This window comes from Trachurus japonicus, chromosome 22, assembly GCF_045865225.1.
Source record: "Trachurus japonicus isolate A0001 chromosome 22, Traja_1.0".
Classification (NCBI taxonomy): domain Eukaryota; kingdom Metazoa; phylum Chordata; class Actinopteri; order Carangiformes; family Carangidae; genus Trachurus; species Trachurus japonicus.
In genome coordinates this window covers 5,165,207-5,184,863 of record NC_140928.1, presented here as the reverse complement: position 1 = coordinate 5,184,863, position 19,657 = coordinate 5,165,207, and the positions used below count along the sequence as shown (strand labels likewise).

Genomic DNA, 19,657 nt, shown 5'->3' with positions numbered 1-19,657 from the left:
ATTTTTTTTTCTCTTTTTTATTTATTTTTAAATTATTTTTTTCTCTTTTATTTAATTCTATTTTGTATTATTCTGTTTATAATGCTACTCAAGATATATTAATGCTTCTTTTGTTTGTTTTGCTTTGTTATTTGTGCAATTGCTTTTATAGGTGAGGTGTAACTATAAGCCTGTAGTGGGTTTTCTACCTCACCTGCACACATGTCTTTTTTTCAATTTAATTGTTTGCTTTTATAATCGTGCAAATAAACATAAAACATAAAACCTAGGGAAAAAAAAAAGGTCTCTGCACCTTGTCGTCTGCGCGGATCGCCCGCAGCTTCATGATGAGCTGGAAGCGGAGGAAGTTGTTGGTCCCGATGGACTGGAGCTCCAGGAGCCGGCACAGCGCCACCAGCTGGGGCCGGGTCAGGTTGTCCAGCGTCAGCTCGTCCTCGAACAGTTTGGAGAACTTCATGATCTGCTCGTTGCTGGGACGTTCGCCAGAGTCACGGATCTGCAAAGAGGAAGGATTTCATTTAAATTCTCTGATTGAAACCTGAATATTTTCTGTATTTGTGCAGATTCTGGTGTCTTAAGGTCGTTTCTACTGATCTGACATTTATCAATGACATGAATGACCTCATGAATCAGCCATTTTGACTGAAACACACAGTGAATAACACACCGAACCAGCAACGTTTCACCATCAGGGGGCAGTACTGAGTTAAAATCTTCTGCCCCCCGGAAGCTAGAACGACTTGCAGAAGGATTTAGGACCGACTGAATTTACGGACCTGAAGGAATTCAGATCAGTTTTGAGGGATGGAGAAAGGAGATCTATCGGCTCTACATTTTTATGCTGTTTGTATAATTCTATGTGGAGTTGTTTGTGCGCTGCTTTCTTAGCCAGGTCGCTTTTGTAAAAGAGGTTTTTAAATTGTGAAATTTCTTTGCTGCATTGTGGATCCTTCTTGTTATTTTAAATTTTAAAAAGAAAAAGAGACTGCGGGGTAATTTGAATACTGGTCGCACCAGTGTATAACACCCAACTTTTTAGATGAAAAAAAAAGGGAAAAAAAGTGCGACTTATAGACCGAATTTTACGGTACCTGGTTGAATAAAAGATAAATAAATACAATAAAATAGTCCTGATTCTGTTTTTTCGCCCCCGACACCAACACCGACCTTCTGGAAGAAAGTGGAGAACTCCTCCGTCACGTCGCCCTGGGCGACCTTGTTCCTCAGAGCGATCTCCTCGATGGTGTCCTGCAAGAACTTGGCCATCTCCAGTTTGACCCGCAGCTCCTTTTTCAACCTCTCCTCCTGAAAACAACAACAAACAACAACAACAGGTCAATATGGGATCAATTAAAAAAACTAGAAAAAGAAAATCAAATTGTTCAAAATAACTGCGACAAACAAACATCTAGGAAAATATATGAATAATCTATTGTCAGCGCTTTAACTGATTAAAACAAAGTGAAAGGAAAACAAAAAGCATGAAATAGTAATTAACACTTTGTGAAAAGACGTTTACGTTGCATAATTATAAGCCCTGCCAGACATAAACAATGTGGAACAACAGGTCAGGGATCCTGTTATGATCAGGATTAGACTGTAATCTGGATTAACTCCTGTCAGGATGAGACCCTGCTGCCTGGGACGAAGGTCACGTGACGGATGAAGAGTCGAACTGTCATTATATCATTTAACACACGAGTACCTGTATATCCTGATATTCATTTTCTGGTATTAAAACTTATTTAGAGTGAGTTCACGTGATAATAAACTGAATTTATTTGAGATTTTGGATTCAAACTGAAGCTATGACATTAGTATGTGGTAGATTTAAAATCATTTTGTGATTTTCTTTTAAAGAAATGTATATGAACCCTCATTGGAAACTGTATTTAAAACCATATTAACCTAAAACTAGACTAATACATCTTAATTACAAACAGCTGACAAAATAATTTCATCGTGCAGCTTTGGTTCAAACAGGAAGTCCGGCCGGCCGTCTGTCTCTACCTTCTTGGACTGTGTCTCGAAGGTGGACGGCAGCATGTTGGGGAAGAGCTTCAGAGCGACAGGAAGCAGGAACTCCATGAAGGGGACGATGATGAACACGAGGAACGGGAGAAGTCTGAAGACGTCGGCGCACGTTCTGAGAAACTGGGGAGAAAAAATGAAAGACAAGTTTTTAAAAAAAGGGGTGAAGACATAAATGCTGGAGAATTTCTGCTCCACATATTGGGAACCAGACCCACATAGTATGTTGGTTGTGCCCCGAAACTGAAAATTCCCATTCAGGGAAGAAGCGTTTGAAAGGCTTAATGAAGTATTTGAAGGAAGAGCCAAGAAATATCTTCTACAAATACGACTAACAACAGCAAATAAATTGTGTTATAATTAAATTCAAAACAAACAAACAAACAAAAAAAAGTGTGAAGACTCGCTAGAAAAACCTTAAACTTAACATAACACATTTTTATTTTGTCATTTTTTGCACCATTGACACATTTTTTCTCATTCCAATTGTTATTTATTGATTATTTATGTCCAACAGTTCAACTTTTGTGTACAAACTGCACACCTTGCTGGTTTACACCTCCATACTACCAACACTGTGTACTTTTTTACCTTGTATGTTACAAACGCTACTGTAACAACCAAATTTCCCATGTGTGGGATTAAATAAACAGTCTTATGTCAGTACATATCTTTGTTTTTTATGTATATATATATTTTTATACATAGTAAATTCTTTATATTTTTATTCTTTACTTCTTTACGTATCTTAAGTGAATTTTCCCACATGTAGGATCAATAAAGTCTTATATGTCTTATACACTGTCCTCCTCCAGGTGCCGTTCATGTGCACCAGGCTGTAGTTAATGCAGACGTCCAGCAGAGAGCAGCACTGAGGTAGGGAGGGTAAAAAAAAGCCACTGGTAAGGGAGGGAGGGAGAGGGGGTAAACCTGTGAAAATGTTTACCCCCCATCTTCCTTTGTCTCTTGGTACAATCACCGCGGCTCAATCCAGCAGTCAGCACTTTTAACCCCCGCAGCCCATACATCCCCAGAGCAACAGAAACCTCCTAATTCACCGCAGCATCATTATTCACATGGAGCCGTGGACCAAAGTGAACATTCTGCCTCACAAGGGTCCCCAAAAAAAACAGAAAGAAAAAAAAAACCTACACACTGACTTGAGCTAAAAAACAGGAAGCAGATTTGTTCAGCACAGACCTGAACAATCCTCAGAGGCATCGGCAGACACCGGTCCAACCTCATTGTACAGCTGTCTGTCGGACTGTGGTGGCTTACTGACCGCGGCGACCGACACAATCCCCTCTCCTTCCACCCCCCAAAAATAAAATAAAAAATAAAATAAAAAAACAGAAAAAGTCCTTCCTTCTCCTCCACCCTTTTCCACCTGCATGTCAGTCGACCAGGAGGGTGAAGGATTTAGGAGCCAGGCTGAGTGAAAGGGCCTTTTGTCCACCGGCCCATTGACATGTATATCATCTCCCAGAGCTCCACATCAAAAGAAAAAAAGGAGTAAGGAGGGTGTGTGTGTATATGTGTGTGTGTGTGGTGGGGGGGGTTACAGATTAAAATAGAAGGAGCCTTAAACGGCGGCCTGAGCGATGGTGAGTGAATATGAAAGGAGGAGATTAAGGAGGCAGAGCTGCAGGTCGGATGAATGGAGGAGGTGGATGGGTTCGGGACGTGCGCTCCGAGGGAGTCGGCTGCATCTGAAAAGGTGCAGATGGGTCGGTGGGTGTGGGTTTAATGAATGAGTATGAGGGAGTGGGGGGGGGGTCGTCATCGTCATCATCATCATCAGCTATTAGCACTGCAATGAAGCTCCATTTCCCTTTCCTTTTGTCTCTAGTGTAAATCACAGAGCGCCGGATGTAACAGGGAATATAACTACATTATATTGTTCACTGCTGCGTCTGTTAAACAGAGACTGATTCATTTTAATGCATTTGGGAGAGAAACTGACTGAAATTGTTATTCTATCTAGATTATAGGGGAAAAGAGGTGAAATTTAAAACATTAATGGTCTGAATAATTTTGTATCCACACCGCTCCATACCGTGCAATATCTTTAGCCTTTGTCAATGCTATTTTCTTCAGTACTTTATATAAAAGTGTGGAGAATATCCTTTTATTTTCTATTTTTACCTTTGGGTTTTTATGCTACTACGGCTGCAACAGGTAAATTTCCCATACGTGGAAGCAATAAAAGTCTTATCTTATCTTATCGATGAGTTATCTGAAAAATGATCATCCATTACATGATAAAAACATTGTTAAAGCCTCTGCAATTGTGAATACGTTCTGTTTGTCTCTGTTTTGATTGCCCTTCGCACAATAAAACACCTAGAATAAACTGTGACACATGAAAAATAAAAGTAAAACACTGAATGAGGTGGTAAAATAAGTAAGAATAGATAAAATACAATCAACACATAGTTGTCATAAAAAACAAGACATTTTTTATAGAGAAATCAATCATCAATTATGAAAATAACTGTTATTTGGATCCATACACTTCTGAATTGTTAATACAGACGACTTTATGAATGAAATGTACCTCTATTGTGTGAGCCATGTAAAAAAAACTACATGGCCCATTACAAATTAATTTTGTTAGATATGTTGCTCCAGCTTTTCTTTTAAATTATTACTGTTATAATAATCCTGTATTTTCATGTGGCTGTAGAAGATATAAAAAGATGGCCGTTCATTCTTTTCCACCTCAGGATTAAGTGGAGGTTCATACTTTTGCTCTTTAATCTTCGTATTGGTAAATAACAACGTGAGCTGGTGGATTTCAAACTTGGCCGAACGTCTGTGATTCCCAGACAAGGACGGCTCGCGGCTCGCGGCCCGTGGCCCGGTCATCCTGCCACTCGATACTTTGGCAGCCTGAAAGTGGAGCGTTCACAACTCGCCAACCACGTCGTTGAACACTAAGTCTGTTCCCATCCTGTGTGTCACAAGAAGTAAATGAGGCCTGAGCTGACCGGGTCACTTTCCCTGAACTGAACTGGAGTGAACTGACACCTGAGTGCCAGCCGCCGCCGCCTGCGTCAGATGAGATCGCTGCAGCGAGCTCCGGGCTGCGGTCCAGGAAGCTCCTCTGAATGTCAGACGAGCTGAGCGGCCGCGGCACAGTGGATTCAGAACAAGAAGCAGATTATGTTGAAGAATACCAACAGAGCTGGTTTATTCTGCATCTGGTCTAAATTAGTGATATCGTTACCTAAACTTGTTTTACTAGTTCAACAAATCTCAGCCAAGTGAAGTTTTATCACGTCTTCAAGGGATAGTTCAACATTTTGGCAAATTGGCCCATTGTCATAATCCCTATAGTCATAGCAGTAGGTTCGTTACCTTTAATTGTCGGTGCAAGCTGTTTTTAGAACGGCGGAGCAGAGCCGCAAGCTGCTCAGAGCTACGCTACGGAGGCTGATTCACCACGCTATGAGATAATAACAGAACATTACCAGACAGAGTTGTTTTAGAGGGAAATTCATGCAAAACCGTTGATGCGCGTTCCCGTCGGGGGCAGCTTTTCATCAAGCAGTCTCTGTATTTCCCTCTAAAACAACTCTGTCTGGTAACGTTGTGTTATTATCTCATAGCGTGGTGAATGTGCAGGTCACAACTTGTCCACCAGAGCGTTTTGGAGTTGTTGGATTGTGTATTTGATGAGTTTGATGAGGGAAACCAAGAAATCCCATTAGCCTCCGTAGCGTAGCTCTGAGCAGCTCGCGGCTCTGCTCCGCCGTTCTAAAAATAGCTTGCATCGACAATTAAAGGTAACAAACCTACTGCTATGACTATAGGGATTATGGCAATGGGCCAATTTACCAAAATGTTGAACTATCCCTTTAAAGGTATTTTATCACAGAGCTGCAGCTTCTTCATGTTTGGACAGAAGTGTAAATGTTGGATGTAAATGTTGGACCAGTTTTCTAATCAAGGCTGTGACACGTAAGAAAAAGCTTCCACCCTAAAGAGCTTTGATCCATCAGTCCAATCTGCTGAGTGCCCGGCGAGTAAACACTCAGCGTGCAGCCAAGTTTCTATAATTGATCCCATTACGTTTGAGAAGCCGTGGATTAAAACGTTTACAGAACAAGACGTCTGTTTTTTTAAATCCTTGCTCAGTCATCCTTGATCTCTAAAACTCACGCTGTGTAAACTCAACTCTATATGAGTCAGAGTGGAAAAAATGGCCGCCGCCTCCTCCTCCTCGTCCTCACACTGGGAACAGACCAGTTCTCCCACTTTCTGTTTCTGTTCACATATAAATTATAATCTGTAACTGAGAGGAACATTTGAATGGTTCCTGCTACAGAAACCAACCAAAAAAAACCCACAAAGCACATAAACAATCCAGATATGGAAATAATATACCAGTAATTCACAGTTTCCTAAGCCACACCCCTTGGTTACTGTTGCTAGGGCTGCAAAACAGCACACAACCATGCAGGCTGCAGGATCAGGCAGCTACATGCGAGAAAATGGTGCAATTAACTCTAAATAACTGGGAAGTGGCAACTAGTCTGATGATTAGTTTTATTTTTTAGACACAAATGCAAATTATTTGATGTTTAAAGTTTCTAAATTGTGAGAATGAGTTGTTTTTCTCCATCTTTTATTGCAGTAAATTAATTATGTTGTAGTTCTGGAGAGCAAACAAGGTTTTTGATGACACCATATTGTGTTTTAGGATATAGGGACAGACGTCTGTCACAGTTTTCTTCTGTTTTACAAACTGTGCAATTAATCAGTTAATCAAAGACCTGTATTAATCTGCAGAATAACTAATAGAAATTCTCTAAAACTATTCAGGGTCACATACATGCTAACAGACTCAGGCAAAAAGCTGCATGTGCAGGAAAAGTAAACAAGATTTTACTGTTTTAGACATTGTAGGATATATTTTATCATATATTTCCTCTGTTTATTTCCTTTGCACTTTTCCATTTGGAGCAACCTGATGTAAGAATTTCCCTTGTGATGAATAAAGTTCTATCTATCTATCTATCTATCTATCTATCTATCTATCTATCTGATTTTGAATTCTCAGTGTTGCATTATCATTATTAACAAAGCAAAAGGGGAATAAAAACGATGGAAAAGAGCTCTTCTCGGGTTTGTTTCTCAGCAACAAAACAAACTTTCTCCCATTTCACTTAATGGGATCGTATCTTTTAAGAGCAGCCGTTAACGGAGGAATGAAAACGCCACATTTAACCCATCGAACTACTTCAAATCACCGTCTCTGAGCCTCACCTGTCTCCTCTCTCGTCGGGACAGGGCGTTCCCGTTCAGCACCCTCCAGAACATCCGGCCGGCGATGGTGGTGTCAATCCACAGCAGCCTGAAGCCGTGGTAGTAGTGCTTGATTTCGTCTATGACCCTCTGCCGCAGCGTCCGTCTGACGGGCTCGGCGTCCAGCGTGGGGCTGTACACCGGCCCCCCTTCCTCTAGCTTCTTCTTGTCTTTTAGCGAGCGTAGCGACTTCTCCACCTTCGAGTCGTCCCACCTCCTCCGAGACATGTGTATCCACCGGACGCCGGAGATGTCCTGCGGTCGCGCTATCGTCCACTGGCCGCCGCCGCCCGAGGCGATGGCGGGGCAGCCCGAGGGCGCGGCGCCCAGCACCAGAGCGCAGTAGAGTCGCTGTGAGTCCAGAGCCGGGCAGGCGCCGGCGTATCCGTCTGACAGGGGGAGGGAGGGGCCGGACGAGGAGAACTGGGCCAAAGTGCCGAGTCGAAGTCCATCAAGTCTGAGGAGGAGACACGAGGAAGAGGAGCTTCAGGACACGACATCTATGATATCTCTTCTGTCTTTGGTGCAATGTTTCTGTTTAAAGTTTTATTTTTTCTGTCTTAACATGGTGTAAAAGAAGGCGTCATGTCATCATGTACTTCCTATAACAGATTGCTGATTCATGCTTCACAATAAAAACATCTGAGAAGAAATTATTTACAGTGAAACCTCTGTCTTTGCTACAATTTTTCAGTTTGAAGTTTTGTTTTTTCTGTCTTAAAGGGATAGTTCAACATTTTGGCAAATTGGCCCCATTGCCATAATCCCTATAGTCATAGCAGTAGGTTCGTTACCTTTAATTGTCGGTGCAAGCTATTTTTTAGAACGGCGGAGCAGAGCCGTGAGCTGCTCAGAGCTACGCTTCGGAGGCTAATGGGATTTCTTGGTTTCCCTCATCATCAAACTCAACAAATACACAATCCAACAACTCCACAACGTGGTGAATGTGCAGGTCACAACTTGTCCACCAGAGCGTTTTGGAGTTGTTGGATTGTGTATTTGATGAGTTTGATGAGGGAAACCAAGAAATCCCATTAGCCTCCGTAGCGTAGCTCTGAGCAGCTCACGGCTCTGCTCCGCCGTTCTAAGAATAGCTTGCACCGACAATTTAAGGTAATGAACCTACTGCTATGACTATAGGGATTATGGCAATGGGCCAATTTGCCAAAATGTTGAACTATCCCTTTAACATTGATACTACAGTGTAATAAGGCATCATGAACATCCTATAACAGATCTTATTGACTGCTGATTCATGCTTCACAATAAAAACATCTAAGAGAAAAAGATGTGCAGTGAAACTATTAAAACCAAAAAATGTCAAAAGCCATCAAAGTGAAATCTTTTTCAGACTTTTATGGGAAAAAAAGAAAAGAAAAGAAAAGAAAAGAAAAGAAAAGAAAAGAAAAGAAAAGAAAAGAACAGAGCTGAACTGGGTTTTGTCTCTAACATCTAGAAACCACAAGGCTTTAAATGCTTCTAAATGTGTAACTTTATACGAGGCGCTGACTGGATGTTTTAGGGACTCTGTGTGTGATCCTCGTGTTTATTTGTCTTACTTTTGGCTGGAGAGTCTGAGGGCTGTGCAGTTGAAACAGGCACCATCTTGTAGTTTCCCTGAAAGAACAAGAGACAAAACAAAAAAAACACAACTTGAGCAGCAGCTGAGTTATGATGATAAGGCGTCAGTCACACAGGGACACACAGAGCATGGTCATCTGCTGCTGCTAATGACGAGTGAATGAGATCAAACATCAGCAGAGGACGGGTTATCTCCTCTGCTCTGCTCTGACGCCTTAACGCAATTTTTATTCCTGAACTCATTGACCGAGCCGTGACACCATTAGAAAAAAAAAGAACAGCACACAGGGTTATGCAATAACTTTATAAAAGGAAGGGAAGTCAAGTGAAGTCAAGTCACTCCCAGTGTCTTATGTAACGGTCCATGTAGAAAGAAAGAGACGACAAGCAGCAGACCTGTTGCTGCAGAACTGTTACTACTCTGCATTTGCATGAAGCTCGGTCAAGAAAGCAGGTCAAAGACTCATTTTTAAATACATTTAAAACGTCCAAATTGTCCAAATCCAAAGTTTAGACAGGGTATCTGCAATATTAGAGTGAATAAGACCAGAATAACAAAAGTCATTGGAAGGTATAAAGGCCTACATACATTCTTTGTGGCGATGAGTTTCATATTTTATTTGAGTGCAAGAACAGAAGTATAATACATTTCAGAGAAGAATATCTTCCAAAGTATTATGTTAGTCGCTCATCTATGTTTAAACTAATTTGTTTTTACTACAATCTGATAAAGCAAAAGTTATTTATAAGTTAGGTGCCTTTCTGAAGAGCGTTTATGATTATTCTGTTTTTGTTTTTCTCCGATTGTCAGAAATGGAAAGCATGTACAGCCTTGCTTCTTGCTACGCTTGATTACTGATCTTTTCTAATGTTTGTGCTCCATAAATATATAAATATATTATCAATATATAAAGTGGAATATGTGCAGTTTGTTTCTGTAAAGTTCAGAGATGATTATTAAAACTCTCCCTGACACAGTGAGTGCATCGTTTCTGTGTAAATATCTCCACACTGACTGATCTCTCTCTTGGTGGCCATGATATTCGCACCGTTAGGGAGGCCCACACTGCTCTGGAGGGAGAGGAGGGGGCGATGTGCATGTAACAGAGGGGGCGGAGTGGCGAGACACTTCCGACCAATCACGTAAGAGCAGATGGCTTTGGCCGCGCCCCCTCCTCTCCTGCTCTCACATGGCCGGCTGGCGCGGATCCAGCAGCAAGGCCTCTGGTTGGTTGGACATGACAGACCACGGCCGTGGCGACGGTGGCCGTGGCGACGGTGGCCGTGGCGGCGAGCGGCCAGGAGGACGCAGAGTTTACTGGAACAGAGTCACCTTTGTGGCCGAGTGGCCGGCAGCGGCACAGAAAGAAAACCCTGGAAATACAGTAGATTATCTCACCCTGTGCTGTTCGGCCTGGACTGGATGTACCTACTACACATCTAAACCCTGCTGCTGCTGCTGCTGTGTTTCCTCTGGGGGCTTTTATTGCCCTCCACTGTTTTTTGGTTTCACATTCTGTCCAAGTTAGGGATGTCATCATTATAAATTGTCTTGGTACGATTTTTGCCGGAGAAATAATCACAATTATTATGCTTTAATTAATTTCACAACACTATGAATTGAATCAAGTCAAAATATAATCACAACTGATTATATACGCAATATATTTCAAGTATCTATTAATATAGGAGCCATTATTCATCTCCCAGGGGAAATGTTTGAAATATTAAAGGTCCAGTGTGTAATAACTGGCAATGTTTATTGGCAAAATCTGAATATACTACCCATGAATATAATTGTATAATCGCTATAAAATAAAGTTTGTTTGGTTTCAGTAGCCTTATAATTCTTCTTTTACATATATACATATAGCAAGTGTCGCCATCTTTGTTTGTACGGCAGCCCGAACAGAAAATCCAGCCAGTCAGAGAGCACGTTTCGAGAGTTTCGCGTTCATAAATAACTTAACGAAGAAGGAGGAAGGAAACAGCAGATGTATCACAAAATAGTTTAGAATTTCACCTCATTGCTCCATGGAGGGATGAGTGCGAGCAAGCGTTGCAATCTAGAATCTGAACACTTGCCCCCCTATTTTACACACTGGACCTTTAAAGTCATTAATTGTCATCAATACCAATTGTTTAAGTTTATTTTAATCGTTTTTTGTTTGTTTTTGTTATAAATGACTTGCTAACATTTAAATTCCTACCAATTCATCGTTACGTTATTAACGTAATTTAACCCGGTTACTGTGCATTTACCTTTACTTTGACGTACAAAGTTACACAGACGGTTGTTGTTGTTGTGTAACTTTGTTTTCATTCGTGCGAGTTGCACTGGTCTGCCGCTACGGGTCGGACATAATCTTTTTTGGAAAGTGACGGTATTTAGGAATCTTTGCAATTAATTAGTTGTGGCGTTTAATACCGCGGTACACAAAGTTACACATTACATGATGATGAAGGTGGATAATTTTCTAATTCTGGCTGCACAGATATTCCTTATTACTACAGGAAACATGCTGTGAAATAACATAAGAGATGCATTAAAATAACTCAGATATATAAGGTCACGGTATGGAGTGGTGATGCAATGCACGTGTGTGTGTGTCTTCAACCTCCGTCAGACACTCCCTATATGATGAAACACTTCATCTTATGTAATGTCTGGCAGTGTAACATGAGGGCAACACAAAACCTTTCACGTACAGACATCATGTAAAGGTGTATTCAGCTCAGTCAGCAGCACTTTCATTTTTTGTTTCTCTGGTGATGTGGTTTTCATACGATGATGCACATAAAACCTCAGTTAGGAAGAAGAAGAAAACAATAACAAACCTGAGTCGACCTCTCAGTGAACCAAAAGAAACAACAACAACTGTGACACAGACAGAGACGGAGACAGAGACAGTTTGTTCTCGTTTGGTGACCTGCAAATGTCGTCATTCCAGTTTAATTATACATGTCTGTGCACTTGGGGAATTTTTTTTCCACCCAAGAAAACACCTGGGGATCGATTGGCATTAACTAAAACTGGAAAACCAAACCTGCTGTATCTGTTGCATCTGTGAAGTAACGTACAGCTTTTTACTGGCCTTTAGGTATCAGATAAGACTTTACAGCAGCAGCAGCCTTTGATTTTTCATCTCGACTTACAAAAAAAAAAAAGCTCGGTCTGGTTCTGCCAGGTCGCGGCGAGGTCACGTCCTGCCCTGCTTGACTTTAAACTTTAACAGTTAACTCATGTGTGACTCTCAGCCTGCAGGGGTTTGACTGTAAAACAGTCTAGTAACACTTCCCCATGCTGTGTGTGTGTGTGAGAGCCTCAGGTCAGTTTTCTCACATGCTCCTGTGAACACACACACACAAATCAGTTGTTACTTTAAAGGGATAGTTCACCCAAAATTCAAATTGTACTCATTATCTACTCACTCTCATGTCGACTAAGGGCTGGGAGAAGTTTCAGAGTCCTCCGTGGCTTCTCTGAGTTACAGGGGGTCTCGGCACAGCAGTGCATGTCAATATAACGGTTGCAAATGGATACCAACTGTCATCGTAACAAAAAGACACACCAAAAAACATCCAAATACCTCCATGCTGCTCGTATGTAATGTCCGTCTTGTATTGAAGCGATTTGGAGCGAGATTTGGACTGACCATGAAGAGGAGCTTCCGCTACAAACAAGCTTGAAAGATAGACTTATTTAATTTTTTTTAGAACAATTTCGCATTTCAGGGCTTCAATACAAGACGGACATTACATACAAGCAGCATGGAGGTATTTGGATGTTTTTTGGTGTGTCTTTTTGTTACGAAGACAGTTGGTATCCATTTGCAACCGCTATATGGACATGCACTGCTACGTCGAGACCCCCTGTAACTCAGAGAAGCCACGGAGGACTCTGAAACTTCTCCCAGCCCTTAGTCCACATGAGGGTGAGTAGATAATGAGTGCAATTTGAATTTTGGGTGAACTATCCTTTTAAAGCCTCAGCTACTATGTCAACACAGGTACGACTATAGTCTGTCCTCCTGCACAGAGAGACGCTACACATATACTGTTATCTAACAATACACTTAGCTCAACAAACATGTGAGTTAATGTGTATATACATTTAACCTAAATGGAGGCCAGAGAAGAGGAAGAGGAGGAGGAAGAGGAGGAGGAGGACAGCTGGTAGGGCTTTATAATTGGTTTACCTACTGGATGCCTCCCGTCACAGATGTGTCTTTACATTAGATCCAGAACAGCGAACAGAACAAACGTCAGCCCCGACTCCACGGCCGCTCTGATGTGAGACGTGTTGACTTCATCGTGTCCATATACTCAGATGATCGAGGCCACATCGTGTAAACAAACTAACAAACACACAAGCTGCTGCTATACTGAGTTTATGCCTGGTGGCCTTCTCAGTATGTAGGTCTCGTGAGTGTTAGGTGTCGGCCTCGTAAAACCTGACATTTTTAGGTCATTTCCCCTCCCACCCGGACTAAGACACTCAGTCACACTGAACTGAAACTCACATCACATACACACACTACCGGCCAAAAGTTTGGATGCAAGATCAAATTTGTACAAAAAAGATCATAGTTTCATTGGTTTACTTTGCAGCAAAATAAACATGATTTTGCAATAAAGAGTCAAGAGTGTAATTAAAGGGATAGTTCAACATTTTGGCAAATTGGCCCCATTGCCATAATCCCTATAGTCATAGCAGTAGGTTTGTTACCTTTAATTGTCGGTGCAAGCTATTTTTAGAACGGCGGAGCAGAGCCGTGAGCTGCTCAGAGCTACGCTACGGAGGCTCATGGGATTTCTTGGTTTCCCTCATCAAACTCATCAAATACACAATCCAACAACTCCACAAGGCTCTGGTGGACAAGTTGTGACCTGCACATTCACCACGCTATGAGATAATAACAGAACGTTACGAGACAAAGTTGTTTTAGAGGTAAATACAGAGACTGCTTGATGAAAAACTGTCCCTGAAGGCAACGTGCATCAGCGGTTTTGCATGAATCTCTCTGCTCCGCCGTTCTAAAAATAGCTTGCACCGACAATTAAAGGTAATGAACCTACTGCTATGACTATAGGGATTATGGCAATGGGGCCAATTTGCCAAAATGTTGAACTATCCCTTTAAGGTGAACAGAAACTTAAAGTTGCTTCCAGGCATTGGGCCTGTAGTGTAAGTGTGAGATGAGTCTAAATCTCAGTGGTCTCAGCTGGACAAACCACAATAAAAGAGTAAACGCTCCCTTCAACACTGCTCTGTGACTAGTGTCTGGAAGTCTGTGTGGTTGGTTCCTTCACTTTACGACAACTGGACCTTCACTGTTTGATAGTTTATTGGCGCTGCAGGTCGTTAGATAATGATAATCTTTACTACGGCCGACCTTCCAGCCTTAGTTTGATGACTGCTACACATCCACAGTGTAATGTCAATGTTCAAAACTTGAGTCAGGTTTATTTCCTTTCAGAGCTGGGATTATTATTTATTTACTTATTAATGCTATATACACCACAGCCAACTTTGCACACGGGGAAATTCATGATTGGGTTACGATTACGTTTAGATTTAGTTTTTTGGTTGTTGTTTTTTCAGTTTGGTTTAGTTTATTCGATGTGATCCCTCAACACATGAGATTTACTTGCAATATAAAGAAAATACAATGAGTAATGGAGCTAATTTAAAAGGTTTAGGCTGAAGCTTGTGCAAAAATACAAAAGAAAAAAGAGCATCTTCAGCTACATTCATCTTATAAAAGTCAGTATCACTCTTTTTCAAACCTGATTTGTACTTTTTGGGGGGGTTTAACCATTTTTTTGACTGAGGGAATTGAACTACACATTTTTAATTCATCATCACAGCTATTAATGAAACACTGTGTGGATATAAGCTCATGTCCACCCACCATCATATTACAGGAAGGAAGCAGTACAGTGTGCTCATGCCAGCAACACAGACGTGATCACATATTAATGGGCAAATTAAAGCCCAGTCTGTCTCAGGTGTGGAGTCATAGCGGGCGCCGCTGACCTTTCCTTCATGGACGCACTCACTGCAAATTGTCTGATAGTCTCTCTGGGCCTGGAGCCAAGAACCTCAGTCTCCATCCGTCCACCGCAGACAGACAAATCCCCATCACGACCCTCTCATCTATTTATAAACACAACATTAATGCACCGGCTCTCAGCTATAAAGACATTTAACCACTGCTCCTGTAGTATTGTAGTAGTCTAATTTTAAAAAAGAAACTCCAGTCAGTGATTGTCTGCAGCACAACAACTGTAAATGTAAAACAGTGAAAGTGCAAAGACCTAATATCACCTTCTACATCTGCACACTGCTTATGCAACGAGTAACTAACTAACAAGGCTTATCTTAAATACCTGCATGGACATGAAGTGAGTGAGTTGGTCCGGAGCCACACTGAGTTCAAGAGCAGGAAACGAGTGGACAAAGTTGGACAGAATAAGCAAGAAGGTGGACCGGAATAAGAATGAATGAATGAATTAACTGCAGCTGAATGTTTAAGGCGGTGCTGTGATTACTCTATGGATATATTATTCATTATGACGAGCAGCACATATAAAAACCTATGTCATTATCTACTCTTATAACATGATATGTATTATAATAAATATGTGACTAATTAAATGGGACACTACGAATGGATTAACCATGCAGGAGTGTCAGCTCCTCGTTAATCCAGTCTATAAAATACTCAATGAATGACTGACGGTGATTCATTGATGTCAGCCTCACAGGAGCTATTAAAAGAGACAGATCAGGAGCTATAGATGGAAAGAACTTTGACACTTCATAGTCAATTTAGATCTACAACGAACTAACAATTAGATGAGTGAAATTTAGTAGTGCTTTAGCTTTAGTATATGACATGTGTATCTGCATTTAAACCAAAACTGAAAGTCAAATGAAAGCAGCAGCAGCTTCAGTTTAGGAAAAAAAAAAAAAAAAAAAGAAAATCCCCACATTGCTCTGCAGTTCAGTCATTCCTGCAGCTCCTTATTTCCCAACCTTGTCCAAACAGTCAACCAAAGTGAACTGCTTAGCTAACAAAAGCATTTGGATTAAATGATCCAAATCTGCAAATCATATATGCAAACATTGCTTCATTTATTCGTGTTCAAATCCCATTTATTCTCTTTTTCTTTTCATCTATGTATGCCGAATAAACAGATTGGGGACCGGTCTGCCATAGCAACGAGCATCATCATCCTCTCATCACACTGCAGTGGAAAGAGGAGGGGGGAGCGAAACCAGGCTGTCCTCAGATAACCCAAATCATGTTCAGCCTCTAGTTTAATTCTCAGCAGCAAGGTGCGGCGTCTTCACCAGAGCCGATTCCCCTAAAAACTTCACATGCATTCATAGTGAAGTTGATTATAGCCTACATATTGATTTATAGCGGATAAATAGAAATGAATGGTAGACTATTCATGGAGTTAATTATGTCTGTCACCTTGAGTCATCCACCACCCACCTCCCTCGAAACCAAAACACAGGCCAATCCACCACGACCACCGACCGTGAACGCATCACTATACCTCTAAATACAACACAAGCTGCTAGGTAGCAGGTAATAATAAACATTACCGGTAAATCTTTACAGGAAAAATAAAAACTTACCTTTTCCTTTCCGGAATTCGTTCTTTATAGACCGGGATGTCTTCATTAAAGGTGCCCGGGACCTGGTAAACAGGATTAACGCCATGCGGAGGAGCTTTTTTTTTTTTTTCTTTCTGGCTTTTACAGTTACAGTAAACTTACGAGCTAAGCTAACTTAGCCCCGTTAGCTCCAGGCGTCGACACCAGAAAGGACCGCGAGAGAGAGAGGAAAACAAAGAAAATCCAGATATCCTCGTTTTGTTTCGTTTTTGTTGTTTTTTCCCGTTTGTTTTTATCAGGCTAGGACGAATATACAACTATACATGTGAAAACGCGGCTCCATGTCATGTCATGTCCTTTCCTTGCTCCGTTGATGATGACAGCTAGTAGCCGGGCCAGGCTGCGGAGTGACGTCAATCCCAGTGACGGTGTTTGTGTTAAGTGACACGTGATGTGCGGGGAGGGCAACTTCCGGTGGTTTTACAAAATAAAACTCAACTTTATATCTAGCATGTTGTCTGGAAATAAATAAATATTGTGGCATATGTTGTCTGTTGGTGAATCCTCTGCCTTTTATCCCTTTTTTAAAAACCTCTATCTATTTGTATATTTTTTAATGTATCGTTTGTATGTTATTTGTATTGACATTCTCCTTTTATATGAGTGTGTGTATGGGTATGTGTGCATATTATATAATTTTTTTTTTATTGATTGTTGTGTTTTACTGGTACAGTCATGCACTTGGTTTTTGCAATACACTGCACTGTTTTTTTAACCCTGGTTTTAGCCATGCATGTAACAAATAAAAATATCTATCTATCAATCAATCAATCAATCAATCAATCAATCAATCAATCAATCAATCTATCTATCTATCTATCTATCTATCTATCTATCTATCTATCTATCTATCTATCTATCTATCTATCTATCTACCGTATTTCCTCTAATAGTAGCCGGTATCTATTTAATAGCCGGGTCTGTTATAATGGCCGGGGGCGTGGTTTACACGAACAAATAAAGGCCGGCCCCAAATACAGGCCGGGTCAATGGGAAAAAAACAAACAAACAGAAAAAACCTGAATTTCAGTCACTGTGGATGCACTGGTCTCAGGCGGCCAAACACGGATGCAGTAACCCACAAGTGCCAGCAGATGGCAGTAGCTAGATCTGAAGTGCCACATGAACCCACGCTTCAAGGAAACAGTCACTGACAACTCGACCGAAGAGAGCTTTAGCAGCATGGCGTGTCACTACCCGATTTGCGACGCTACCCGATCTGTGACAAAACTGGTCACTTGTGCTCCAGCGTTTATTAGCCTAATCCTGTCCAGCTGATCGCTGCTGTTGCGGTACCTGCTACAGTAATGTGTAAAAAAATATAATTAATTGTAGGCAGAATGAAAACTGAGCACGGTAACTGTCAAATTTGAGCACCAGCATGAAACAGAGGAAGAAATAATAGCCTCTCTCAAATATAAGCCGGTCTCCAATACAGGCCGGTTCCCCTGGGCAGCTAAAGTAAATAAAGGCCTCGGCCTCTATTAGAGGAAATACGGTATCTATCTTTTGTGACTAACAGGGCCCCTAACATTTGTGACAGTGCAAGTAAATTTTTCATCTGTACTTGGCATGTGCAACCAGTAAATTTGCTGTTTGTTTGTTTGTTTATAACACTGGTAAAATGTGGAAGGGGCGACTCAAAGAATCATTATCTGTCATTACAGGTGGCAGACCAATGTGTATGAGGATCATGAATGAAAAGGAAATGTGAATGTTTGCTTTGCAGGTCGATTTATGGTGTGCGCCCCTAACTTTTTATGATTGCGCACCTAAATTTATGTGCCTACCCTGAAGTGTGATTTAACATAGCTTTTCTTTTTGTCTTTGGATGTGTAGGCTACCTACTTCTAAAAGTATATTCATGCACATGATTTGAATTGGGGATGTGTCCCTCGAGGTTTAAGTCCAAAAAACATAAATTAAGCATGTTTCACAATGAAAGTTCAGACCGTAGTGTCCACAACAAATACATTAATATAGAATAGGCACTGACTGAAAAATTCATTCCTTTTTGATTACTAATTTCATACCATTATCTCAGTATCATAGGGTTAAAGGCTATAGGCTTTGATTTTGAAAAAGCAAACTTTTACCGGAAGTGAGTTGTGTTCTTGCAGTAAGTTTCACGCCCCTTAGCTTCCTTTGTTGGTACTGCAATTTATGCTTGTTAGTTACAGCACAGTGTTCATGTAGATGTAAAACAAGGTAACATAAAGGGCCTGTCCTGTGCTTCAGCTGCCATTTCCATGTTTTGTTTCATCATCTATCATTTGGTTTTAGTTAGAATACAACAGAGTCATTTTAAACCTTAACAAGAGCAACAGTTTGCTGGCCTAAAACTAATGCATGACTAATACAACAGTCCAATTATAGTTTCTACCACCATGACAGTTCAAATATTCAGTTTGTGCTATATAAACCAGTGTTGTTTCCATATAATGCTCATTGATTATAAATAGAGCGGTCAACATAATAGAAAAAAACTGCAGTTGAAAGGCACCACAAAGTACAGTCTTTTTTAATCAGATGTGCCTAATAAACGACCCACAGAGTGGAAATATATAGTATATAAATGAGGTAACCAGATGCTACACAGAGGCACTAAGTATATTATGGACCACATTACACTGAGGTATAGTGAAAATTATTAGGTTTTGTGTAATGAAATTACCACAAATAAGACATTTCAGGTAATGTTTCAGCACAGGAGGCCCATGGTTGCACAGAGAGAACCAGATAACATTACGTCTGGCTCAATATAAAAGCCAATGCAGCTCCTTGACCCTTGAAGTGTGGCCCACATGCAGCATGGCTGTCAGATGCTATTTCCACATCTGGTCTGAGATCCTGCAACTGGATGCTGTCAGACAACACACAGGGGGATAACAGCTGGAATCAGGCCAGATGTGGTAAGTGTATGGGCATATGGTTTATATTAGGGCCAGAAGTTTCATTCTGCCATCGGAGGGTGGCAGGGTTCACTTTCAGAGGATGGTATCAATAATGAAAGTTAGGCCTCTGGTGATTGTGGGAGGTCAA

At 41.0% G+C, this 19,657-nt stretch overlaps 1 protein-coding gene across 8 annotated transcripts in view; it reads right to left on the bottom strand.

Annotated features, from left to right (window-relative positions):
- letm1 (leucine zipper-EF-hand containing transmembrane protein 1) overlaps positions 1 to 16,967 on the bottom strand; it is a 29,775-nt gene extending 12,808 nt beyond the window's left edge. For all 8 annotated transcript variants that reach the window (XM_085768495.1, XM_085768496.1, XM_085768498.1 and 5 more), the window contains exons 1-6: positions 16,577 to 16,967; positions 8,901 to 8,958; positions 7,303 to 7,798; positions 2,011 to 2,154; positions 1,168 to 1,305; positions 293 to 496 (exon numbers count right to left, since the gene is read on the bottom strand). In XM_085768495.1, coding sequence (XP_085624621.1) covers positions 293 to 496; positions 1,168 to 1,305; positions 2,011 to 2,154; positions 7,303 to 7,798; positions 8,901 to 8,958; positions 16,577 to 16,661 — 1,125 coding nt within the window. In that variant the 5' untranslated portion in view covers positions 16,662 to 16,967. The remainder of the gene's footprint in view (positions 1 to 292; positions 497 to 1,167; positions 1,306 to 2,010; positions 2,155 to 7,302; positions 7,799 to 8,900; positions 8,959 to 16,576) is intronic.
- Between the last annotated feature and the right edge of the window lie 2,690 nt (positions 16,968 to 19,657).